Raw genomic sequence first — 12,404 nt, 5'->3', positions numbered from 1 at the left:
ATGATTAAAAAAAAAAAAGAAATGAACAAACTAGTACGAGGATTTGCACATGGCAACTTGGCAGGGAAGGTCCTTACCCCAAAAAAAAAAGAAGAAAAAACCCTTGGCAGGGAAGGTGATGATGAAGACACTGATGAGCGTGAGAAGGACATAGAGAGATGAATCTGGTTTTCTTTCAATTGAAAAATCATCACGACAAATCCAAGCATTGCTAAATGCCAACTTCTTGACGCCCAAACTCCTCTTCAATCTTCATCCGATTCCCTAGCTCTCCTAACCAAAATGAAACGCCTTACCGCAGGCACTTCCATATTGTTTAATGTTTTACCTAGTTGTACAACTCAATTCTTTAATTTACAGATCTCTCTTACTCCATATTTTTCTTCTTCATGTCATAAATCAACCCTCTCTTTTCTTAAACCAGATAATTCTCCGCTCTTGTAATGGTCAATAACCCATATGCCCCACCGCTTGTGCCATTAAGACATTGTTTTTTACATTAAGGGTTATCGGACATGAAGAACGAAGACCAAGCAAGGTCCCTGTTCGGTATATCCCTCTCTGATCGACCCAAGTGGCAACAGTTCCTCATGTGTTCTTCTGGCTTTTTCTTTGGTTATCTCATTAATGGGGTTTGTGAGGTTTGTTTTGTTTATGTTTTTACAGTTTTTGATGCGTTATTTTTGGGCCTGCGTTGCGCATTTAACTCTGTTTTGTTGATTTCAGGAATATGTGTATAATCGGCTTCAATTCAGGTATATAATTCACCCTAAAGCTGCAAAGTTTGCACCTTTATGTTATAAATCGTTCATACGCGATATTTGTTTGGTAATTTACTTATACAATCTTAGAATTTTGCAGCTATGGTTGGTATTTCACTTTTGTACAAGGATTTGTATATTTGATACTCATATACTTGCAAGGTTTCTCCACCAAGCAAATGGTGAATCCGTGGAAAACATATGTAAAACTCTCTACGGTGTTAATGGGTTCTCATGGATTAACGAAGGTCTCCTTGGCCTTCCTCAACTATCCTGCTCAAATCATGTTCAAATCCACAAAGGTGAACATGCATATGAGTTCTTAATTTTCTAATTAAAAAAATGTCTAATACATGCTTGTTAAAATGATTTCCTTGATTGATTCTTATGTGATGTAATTTTGATAGCTTTTGCTATTTGGGAAATTAGGTGCTCCCAGTAATGATAATGGGTGCCTTTATTCCTGGATTAAGAAGAAAATACCCAGTTCATGAATACATCTCTGCTCTATTTCTAGTTGTTGGTTTGATCCTTTTCACCTTGGCTGATGCCCAAAATTCTCCAAATTTTAGCATGGTTGGTATCATAATGATTTCAGGTGCCTTAGTTATGGATTCTTTTCTGGATTCTTTACCATGAATCCTGACACAACACAGGTGATCATCAACCTGAAATTTTATATGTATAAATTCAAGATGTTTTATGAAGAATAAACTCTCTGCTTTTCTTGTCATTGATTTTTTTAATTATATTTGTTATGATAGATGGAGATGCTGTTCTGTTCAACAATAGTTGGGTTGCCTTTCTTACTTGCATCTATGATTCTAAGTGGAGAGCTCTCTAGGGCCTGGAAGTCATATTCACAGGTAAAGAATTATATGCCTTTTTCAACTTTTCCTTTCACATTTTCTTGAAAAGTTATCTCTGTATGAATTTAACTATAAAGGTATGGGAATGAGCTCACAGACAAAGTGCCTCAATGCTGACCTAAACACTTTTTCTACAAAAAGTCAATAATCTGTTTGACTGTCCCCTTCATTAGTTTTGCAATTTCTGAATACCACCGCAAAACTCATTCAAGAATGAAAATTTTCTACCTTAAGTCCTTCGTTTGGGAATAGACCGACCAGTTCATGATGGCCATGTGAAGCATTTTTTATACCAGAAGATACGTGAATTCTCAAGTAAAACTACAGGTTCCAGTGCAAGATGTGTGAAGATGATTCATGAGGTTTATAGCAATGTCTTTGTTAATAACTCTATTCTTGTTTTCAAATGAATTGCAGCATCCTTATGTACATGGTGTGTTAGTGTTCGAAGCAACGGCCACATTTGTGGGGCAAGTGCCTGTTTTATCTGTGATTGCCATTTTTGGAGCTGCTACCACTGCCATGGTAACAGAAATATCCCTGCTCCATTTGCAGATTTCACCTACGATTGCATTCTTGAATTTGACCCTCATCTCTTAAGTTCACTTTTTGATGGATATTTGAAGTTGGTGGATAAAGTTTATATCATTTATGTAATGTGTTGCAGATAACAACGGCTAGAAAGGCAGTGACTCTGTTGCTCTCATACTTGATATTTACAAAGCCTTTAACCGAACAACATGGGACTGGGCTGCTGCTCATTGCTGTGGGAATCATATTGAAGCTGTTGCCAGAAAATAAAGCCCCTTCGAGGCCTTCAAATTCATATGCCACGAAATCCCCATTTCAAGAAGAGAAAATCTCAGCAGAAAATGAACAAGATGAGGAGAAAAGACCCTTTGTGGCAAATTTACCTTTTTGTTCTTTTGGTATAATATCTTGCTTTTCCAATCATAGAGAAGAAGGCAGAAAATAATATCTCAATTTGATGTAAAGTTGTCCATTGAAAAAGATAAAGCATTTTTTTATTTCGATTGAATTTAATCAGACATTATCACTCGACTCATTAAATAATTTTAAAAGTCCAAAAGATTTTTGTTATTTCTTAATCATAACCAAATAAAAAAGAAGTCATAAAAGTTATTAGTAATTTTAGGATTTTTATTTTGAAATATAAAATTAATTTTGGGGGTAAGTATATACATAATTTTGGGGGCCTAGTTCCATATGGATATTTGGATGATGATGAAGACCTCATCTTCGTCTTTGTCAAAGCGAATTGGACAATTTATCTTTTAGACGATAAGAGATTAATCATTCAAACGAAGTCTTTGTATTCTCAATTGTCTTCATCACTAGCGAATTGCGTTGATAAAATGTTATCATCCATTGTCAACGATAAAGAAAGAAAATGGCTGAATTGGAGTCGGTCACCAAAAAATAAAAGAAACATTTTGAAACCTTAATAGGAAAAAATAATTTTTTTAAAACTTAATATAAAGAAAATATATAAGAAAAAAATAATATAAATTTTTACAATTTTAAGATTTAATAATAAAATTATAATTTTATTTTACCTTTAATAAAATTTTTTAATAATAATTAATTTATAAATAAATTTTTTATTTTTTAAAATTTCATAAATTTATATTTATTTTATATTAAAGCTTGAATAAAAAATGGCCCATTCATTAGAAAATAAATCCAATTATTGAAAATGATGGGTCCAATAAAAAGTGGGCCCTTGAGAATGGGCATTACCGGTAAACAATCAAATAGCACGTGGCCCATGTGGAGCTGAAGTTGCTGAACAATAGATGATGGCAGGCTCTTTCATCCAACGGTCTCAATTGAAAGTTTATTCCCCACCTGATCCAACGACTAATAGCTTTCTGAATTTTAATCCATTTGTTCGCTTCATTAAAATGCCCTCTCTTACCCCGTTATCAGTAGCCTGAAACAAAAGCAAAACCAAACTTTGAACCAAAACCCTAATTCTACCCGTTGCTGCCTTTTTTTGTTTGTTTCATTTTGTAAACCATTCTCTTCCAATCAATTAAATAAAATTAAAAAGAAATCATGAAAGGAACGAAGCGTTTCGCCCCGTCGGAGTCGGCATCGGAACCGAACGACACTGCCGTAAGTTTGTACATGTTTTTTTGCTCTTTTTAGGATGAACTATTGGGTGGTTTACACTCAGCTGAACTTAATTTCTTTACCATGTGGCTCTAGTGATACTGGTTTAAACAATGTTCAACTTGCATTGGTTAGCTTATTTGCGTTAATATGCGTTTTAGTTAAGGTGGATTTCAGTTTATTCGAGAATTCATGTAATATAGATTCAAAAAGTTTTAATTTTAAACATATTTTGTGTTGATAAAAAACTCTACTTGGAAAAGATAATTTTTTGATTAATAGTTTATACATTGAAATTTTTAAGTGGCTCTGATATGAAGTCTTATTTTAAAATTTTCTTTGACGACCCAGTTTCGGAATAAAAGAATACTGGCGGGATCCCCATTTGATTTATATAGGACTGAGCCATCCCAACAGCAGTCAACAGCAACACCACCATTGGATATGCAAAGGGCAGAGTCATCCCATCAGCACGTGCGTGCACTTAATACACAATTTGCAAGGTCCATTTACAATATTTCAATAACTGCAATTTCGTTATGAAGTATATGGTCCTCTTTCCTTCTCTGTGTATGTTCATATTGCTGAAGTTGGCCTAATAATGTGATGAATTTCGTTGTGTATGTTGTCATATATTGCCATCATTGAACCACCTTATATCTTATCTTAGGTAAAATGTTTTTGGTTTTTTGAAATTTTAGGTTTGCTTATCTTGTTTGTTGGCATAGAATTTTATGGAATTTGTTCAACTGTCCCTTTTTTCCACTAAAATTGTATTTTGTTGAAGTTTGTTTAATATCTTATGTGTCTGTACTTGGTGTAAACAGTTGGGTGCAATCTCAATTAAAGAATCACCCTGATGAACTTTGGGAAGATGGTGTTCGAGACTACTTGACTCATGCATCAAACATTATGGTAATTTCCAGCAACTGTTAATGGACGTGGAGTGTTGTTGGGTCAAGTTTATATACCATTACTCTCTTTTCTCTTTCTTTGTCTTTGACCAAAACCCATGGTTTACAGATTGGATTGGCTTGATTTTATGTTTGGCTTATGTGTGAGGTATCTACTCTATAAATGAACCAAACAAACCATTAGTATGGTAGTCAAGTGTACTTGTTTAGGATTTGTGTCTTGCTTCAATGATAAGAATTAGATTATAATAAAACTATGTGTACTCACTTTGAGTAAACAAATAGATACACATTTAATATGCATTATTATATGATTGGATAATTTTGAACTAAGGGTAAAGTAATACCCAATCTACACTATAAATGAACCAAACAAACTATTAGTATGGTAGTCAAGTGTACTTGTTTAGGATTTGTGTCTTGCTACAATGATAAGAATTAGATTACAATAAAACTATGCGTACTTATTTTGAGTAAACAAATAGATACACATTTAATATGTGTTATTATGTGATTGAATAATTTTGAATTAAGGGTAAAGTGACACCTAATTACATAATAACACATATAAGTGTGTACCTATTTATGTACTCAAAGTGGGTATGCATAATATTGCTCATTAGATTATTAATCTATACAATATACACTATGCTTTAAATATTTTTTCTAAGGCAATTTCCTAAGTAATTTAAGTTTAGTCCACCTTGTTTAGGGAAATGTTCCTATCACTGTGTTCTACTTGCTGAATTCTAAAATTCTTGCACATTCTAAAATGTCATGTAAACCTTTACTCAATACCTTATCAGTACTTAAATAACATAAATGTATGGAAGTTGTGACTACTTTGTTAGCCCCATAATTTTCTTTTTATTATTATTCTTTAAATTTTCCATTTGTTGCAGGAGAAATTCAGTGATGTTGTCAACTGGCTCAAAGCAAATGCTTCGAAAGGAGGAAATTTCTCTTCTGCTGATAGTCATACTTCTGAAAAAAAATTAGCTCCTGAAATCAAGAATAATGAGTTAAAACCATCTCAGGAGAAAACATTTGCTCCAGCAACAACTACAAGCTTTGGAATATTCTCGAGCAGTCAACCCAGTGTACAACCCAGTCTTTTCTTTGGTGGGTGTTCTATTGTGTAATCTTGATTATCTGTCTTATTTAATTTTTCAAAACTTTAAGATGTTATTGAAACATGTCTATAGACTATGATTAAATTTAAGTTTTAATTCTAAAAATGTTATGGCCAAAGATTTAACTTTTAATTGAATAACAAGAATGAAACATTTTATAATCAATTATAGGAGAACCACTTGTAAAATTTGGTTGACCAATGGTTGTGGCCTGAAAATCTGCTATACCCACACTATATACATATTTCCTCCCCTATGTCTTAGAAATGGTCTCTGCATAATTTATTTGTCTGTCTGTCTCTAGTGCCTGATAAATGATAAATTTTTAGTAAGAACTGATATTGATATTCTGGTTTTTGAGTGTTAAATTTACATGCTACTTTTTGGAGATTGATGTGATTTCCATTATGTTCTTTCCATGTTTCTGTTTCAGGAAATCAAAGCTCAGTTTTCATGAACCATAATGTTTCAAATAAAGTTGACGGCGGTGAGACAATGGACTTTTATTTTTCATTCTTTGTTATTGCACTCTGTTTAAGCCATTATTTCTATACCTTTCATGCTTTTCCATGCTCACTTCACTTGCATGCAATATGTTTGATTCATCTTGTTCTGTTCATAAATTCCCAAATTCACCTGGAGATTGATGTGTTTTCTAATATGTTATTTCCATGTTTCTGTTTCAGGAAATCAAAGCTCAGTTTCCATGAACCATAATGTTTCATATAATGTCGATGATGGTGAGACAACGGACTTTTTTTCTAATCTTTGTTATTGCACTTTATTGAAGCCATTATTTCTAAACCTTTCATGCATTTCCATGCTCACTTCACTTGCATGCAATTTATTTGATTTATCTTGTTCTGTTCATAAATTCGCAAACTCACTTAGTAAGTGGGCTATTTGAATTGTTTGTATCAACATGGTGTAAGCTTGTTGATCAAAGTGGGCAGGTTGGTAATAGAGATCTGTCATCTGTTTCCTTTTAATTGTTTAGTCACAGTGCCTTTGGCATATAGATTAGTTTCTGAATTTCATAGAGGTCACTTTGCTGCATATTAGAAGAATGTGAGGATTTGTCTAAATTTTTTTGTGATTGGGGAGCAGGGGTTGAAGTTTGACGAAGGAAAAATTATATATTTTTTGTTTCTTTATGACATGAAATCACTTGTCTCTTTTCACAGTAGTATTAATTCCTCTTTATGTTTCACCAGAAGATGAATTACCCCAGCCTAGCAGTCCATCACTAAAAAAGTCTGAAGAGAAGGGCATTGTTGTAGTCCATGAAGTCAAGTGCAAACTCTATGTAAAGGTATATGCTAATGAAAATTTATACAAGGTTATACATGTTGGAACAGCATTTTAATGAAACTTCTTTTTTTTCCCCCCTTATTCTGCTTTGGCATATATGCTTTACAAGCATTCTAATAGAAGGAAAACTAATTTTACTGCTACTTCTGCATGGTTAGAGATTTCCCTCTACAAATGATGCGTATGTTTTTACAGGCAGTATTTGGTGTGTGATTTTATTATGTGTCTGATTGCTACAATTTTAACTGGCATTTAACAATGAAGATTGTCTTTTTCATATCTGAATCAAATTTTCATTTTCTAGTTTAAGGAGATTTTTTTTAATGGTGGTATATATTTAAGAAACTGTTTTAAATAATAGCATGGCAATGCTTTAATGTGTGTCAGAGGGACATTTAATGCATTTGCTCAAGAAATTAGGAATTTGGCTACAGATTAGTTGATGCCCCAACAGTTGGGAATCTTTACTATTTAAGTTTTGCATTTATTAAAATAGCTGCTTCTATCCTCAGATTTTTTTTTCCTGATCAACTGTCAGTGGTTTTTTTTTTTTTCACAGTAATGAATGCTTTTTATTTTTCCTATCAACAAAATCATTGGATTCTGTTTTCATAGTTTCTATTTCTGAAGTATCTGCTGTGTTGTTGTTGGCCAAAGAGAACATATTTATAGCATCGTTGTCAAAGGCGAAAAGTGCCAAAAGGCAATGAGAGATCCTATCGCCTAAGTAAAAAAGGCAAAGTGAATGCGTCGCTTTTTAACCAAAGGCGATTAAAAAGTTCCATTAATTTTTATTTTATTTCTATTAAATTTAAATTATTCGTTACTACATCAACAATAAAAAATTGACCAACAACTACATTAGCAGTCTCAAAGCTGATAACAATTAATTATTATGCCTAGATTTTTCTGACAACCATTTATAAGAGATCAGTGAATTTATCCGACGATTTTAAATCTCTCAAGCAACTTCTTTGATAACCTTAGAACTTGTCGACAACCTCTTGACAACCTTATAACTCACTGTTGACTTCTTAACAACCTTAGAACTTGTTAGTGATCTCTTCGACAGCCTTGAACTTCACTGGAGACCTTAAAAATTGTTAGTAACCCTCATATTAGATTGAAAATTACCCATAACCTGCCTAAAAGTTTGAAATTGTGCCAAAAACTATCTAGAATTTGTCGATAACCCTATAAACTAGTTGTGGATAACCTAGATGATATTAAAGCGAGCTTTTTGTAGGCTTGGCATCAATTAGATTTGTAGGCTTGTCTATACGACATCCATACATTTACCTACATATGCTCATATGCTTGTGTATTGTACTGTGTGGACCATGTCTGTGTATACATGAGCTTATGTCATGCAAGAATTTCAATGAGACTAGTTTTAGAGATGTAATCCTACACCAATTCACAAAACTGTATTTGTATTCAAGTCAAGCCATTCATCTTTGGTTCATTATCTGCTGTATGTGGATGGTATTCTATTGATGGGCACACATTAGCACTAGCTTGGTTTTATTGTTAATTGATGCATTGAAATGGTTTTGTCCATTTTGATTGAGATGTCTTTGATTTGCTGCTTGCTTCACCTGAGACACAGTGTTTGTTCTGCCAGTCTCACTGGTTAAGCTATTTGTTTTCTTCTTTTGACATGTCCAGTCAAGTGATCCTGCTGATAAAGATGCGTGGAAAGATAAAGGCACAGGGCAGCTTTCCATTAAATGCAAGGAGGGTATCAGCAAGGGTACAAAGGAGTCCAAACCAACAATTCTTGTCCGAAATGATGTATGTTTCCTTGCTGGTATATATATATATATATATATATATATATATATATATGTATATTGAAATTCATGTTAGAGTGAAACTTGGGTGCTTCACTTATTTCTAGGTATTTTGGCTTGTTAAATTTGAGAGTGGAATGCAAATTATATTAGATTCTTTTTGACTGGGAATAATCATGCTGTGTCTATTGTGATTTAAAAAATTCTGGTGGTTCACTTGGCTAATTCTTTTTCAGTAAGAATACAAAGTAATATTCGGGATCATCTATAATAATGGATCAATTGAAAGGGAGAATTGATGTTTTGTTTGTTAGATTCTTCTTTTTTCTTAGTATTGGTAGAGAACTATCAAATCGGTTGATAATTAGTTGACGGCTTCAAGTAATGGCACTATTGACTAATTCTAGTCGGAAATAATCAAACTATCTGATGGCTATATCAAATAGCTTCAGGGAGAGCATGCTTTTTGTAAGGGGATTTTGATTTTTTTTTTTTTTTTGTGTGTTATATTTAATAACTTCTGGCATCTTAAAAATAATGATATAGCTTCTAGAAAGGCCATTCTAAAGCAACTCTCCTCGGAGAAGCTGTGAGTATTAGATTTTCATGGCATTGTTGTCATGAGCAGTTGGAGCGATACCACTTTTCATGTTAGTGTTTAACATGTGCTATGCTCTATTAATCTCACACTTTCCTCCTCACCCACCCTACCTTGAACATACTGACAACAGCAACAACAATAAAGAAAATGGCATTGTCTGCTATTAAATTGAATTCGATTTTCAATTTAATGATCCATTCAAACAATTAGTTGTGGAAATGTTTTCTTATTTGAATATTTTGTATCTCATTGTTTCTTGAATACTTATATATGGAGGCCAGCAATTTGGATTTTTTTGTAAACAAAATTCCCTCTTTTATGTTCATTTTCTTTACCCCTGTTCCTGGAACATCTTTTATAACTTGTCATATTTCCCCCTTTTTCTCACTCTTGTTTTATGATTCAATATTGGGTTTTCTTAACCAGATACATAATTCAACTCACTGTGATGTTTTCTGGCAGGTTGGAAAACTTCTGCTTAATGCATTGTTATATCCAGGAATCAGGACAAATTTACAAAAGAATTCCCTTGTTGCGATATTTCATACTTCGGTAAAGCATACTGATGTGTATTTATTGTGTATTTTATTTCTTCCATTTTGTTCCATCAGCTGTAATGGACAAACATGTGCATTATCTATCCCATTAAATTATATTAACCTAAAACGTTTGTGCTGCAATGAAATTTTTTCAGTATCAATTTTGAGCTCCTTTTGTCTCTGAAATAATAAGATTTGGAAAATATATATATAGCAAAGGGAAATTGTATGTGCTGTCCGAGTCAATCAGGCCCTCTGACTCTTTTTTTTTAAACCATACAAAGGAAGTTGTATATGCAATTAGAAGTATTTCTGTTTCTTGAAGCACTTTTGGAATTGAAAAAAAAAAAAACCTTACAATTTATGGCTGATAACTTGCTGGGTTTTGTAGGGTGATGATGCCGGTAGTAATGATAATGGTACTGTTGTGGCACGTACTTTCTTAATCAGAACTAAAACAGATGAAGATCGAAATAAGCTCGCAGCGGCAATCAAAGAATATTCACCAGCCTCTTGAAAGCAATGTAGGTGATAGTCTTTTTTTCTAGTACCTTTAGCCTAAGAAAATGTAATGATTGGTGCTGGATGAATGCCATTTTTCCCTTTTTTTTGGGGTTAAATTATTCAAAGTCTGCCATGTTATGAAATGAAGTAGTGTTAAATGCTTAGAAAGCAACTGGGATCAATTTCCTGAAGTCGAAGTCGACTAAATAATTGTATGCGTAAGAGACTATAGCAGGTAGCTGCATCATAAGAGAATAGTCGAAATGATGAATATTTTGCTGCATTATTGAAGCCACAACCATTTTTCCTCCTTTTAGTTGTTGTATGCACAATGTGAACTATCATTGTTATTCATGAAAGAAAATTTTAGAGTTTTATTTACCCTTTTACCCCTGTGTCTTTGACTTGTTTCTGTAATTTTTTTCTCCAGCAACATTAGATTATAGGATTCATCATTCAATAGAACAATATGTATATAGTTTTGAGTACACAATTAGTTACCAAGATAATGTATCATTATATGATTGAGTGATTTTAAATTATAAAGACCTGAGAATTGCCAATGAACATGCCTTTTTAAAATCCCTTTGCAACTTCACTTGAGGTTTCATTTGAACTTAATATATTCTTCACCAAAAATGAAAGAATCTTCCCTTAATTACTGCATCTTTTAAGTGTTTAATTAGTTAGAAATACGAGATATTGCCCCTAATTCATGGCCAAGTTGAAAAAAAAATGTCCCCTTTATGTATTTTAAGATTCGGTTTGGATGAAATTGTTACTTTTTTACCCAATTAACAGATACTAACACCTCTTTTGTTCTGGAAAATTTTCTCTTATCTACAAGTTTTCACACCGCCCACCACTGTTAAAGCTTAATTTGTCGAGAAAAGGATATTTTTTGGCTCACTTGTTAAAATTTTCATCCATCAAAAGCCACAACTCAACTAGTATGTTATTTATAATTTAAAATAGGCTAAAAGGTTTATTCTCAATTAAGGCTGTAAATTTTAAAAACTTAAATATTTATTATTTTATTAAAATTTTATATTAGATTAAGGGTAAAATTGTTATTTAATAAAAAAATATTTATAAAACTAAAATTCGATCTCATCCCCTCCTCCCCTTTTCCTCCTATTTCAAGTTTAAAAAACCAATAATTTTTTTAATTCAAAGTTTAAAATGTAATTTTTTCAAAATTTAAGTTTTGGGGGGAGGGGGGATTGTCAGTTTTTAGTGTTTATAAGAGAAAATAGGATTTTTTTTTTAATATCATTAGTGAAATAGTAATTTAATATTATTGCTGAAATAATAATTTTATCCTTATAACTAATGAATTTTGTTACTTAACAATTTATGGATGGATATTTAGGTTTTTAAAAAATATTTGGTGGGAAGTGGGCAAAGAGTAATCTTTGGGTGGGAAAAAAATCCTTTGGCCTAATAGTTATGAGCAATAATAAAACATTATTTGTATTTATGCACAATATTGAAAATGAATTATGTGTCATATTTCGTAGAAAAATGAATGATATACATTTAATTATATATTTAAAAATACGTGTATATGTTATTAGTTATATCTCTTAGTGATTTTATATGTGTTTGTGAGATAAGAGATTAAATTAATGAAATATGTCAATGGGAAATGAGAGATGCATCAGTAGATGCAAAATGTTAAGCATGGTTAGCTCATCTATTTGCTGTTTAAAAAATGTTTAAAGTTTGTTTAACACTTTTTTTTGTAATTTTAAATATATTTCATATCAAATAAGTTTTTCAAATGAAGTAAGAAAGGGTGATTCATTGCATGAGCTATCCAAAGTCATAATCAATATTAGAT

The 12,404-nt window shown here is 32.3% G+C and overlaps 1 protein-coding gene and 1 pseudogene across 2 annotated transcripts; both read left to right on the top strand.

Annotated features, from left to right (window-relative positions):
* On the top strand, positions 1-2,658 carry LOC123210128 (annotated as a pseudogene).
* An 896-nt stretch (positions 2,659-3,554) lies between these two features.
* Positions 3,555-10,950, top strand: LOC123209986. 2 transcript variants are annotated; one of them, XM_044628112.1, is made up of 10 exons: positions 3,555-3,769; positions 4,118-4,269; positions 4,594-4,681; positions 5,583-5,802; positions 6,247-6,300; positions 6,500-6,553; positions 7,031-7,125; positions 8,793-8,918; positions 9,981-10,070; positions 10,449-10,950. In XM_044628112.1, exons 1-10 carry the CDS (start codon positions 3,710-3,712, stop codon positions 10,572-10,574), a joined length of 1,065 nt encoding a protein of 354 aa, XP_044484047.1. In that variant the 5' UTR covers positions 3,555-3,709; the 3' UTR covers positions 10,575-10,950. The 2 variants fall into 2 exon arrangements, with proteins under 2 accessions (XP_044484047.1, XP_044484045.1); XM_044628110.1 differs by having other exon boundaries at positions 3,557-3,769; positions 7,028-7,125.
* The last annotated feature ends 1,454 nt before the right edge of the window (positions 10,951-12,404 follow it).

The sequence above is a fragment of the Mangifera indica genome, chromosome 3 (assembly GCF_011075055.1).
Source record: "Mangifera indica cultivar Alphonso chromosome 3, CATAS_Mindica_2.1, whole genome shotgun sequence".
In the NCBI taxonomy this organism is placed as follows: domain Eukaryota; kingdom Viridiplantae; phylum Streptophyta; class Magnoliopsida; order Sapindales; family Anacardiaceae; genus Mangifera; species Mangifera indica.
Note: the sequence above shows the minus strand (reverse complement) of the source record. Positions and strands in the feature narration are given on the sequence as shown.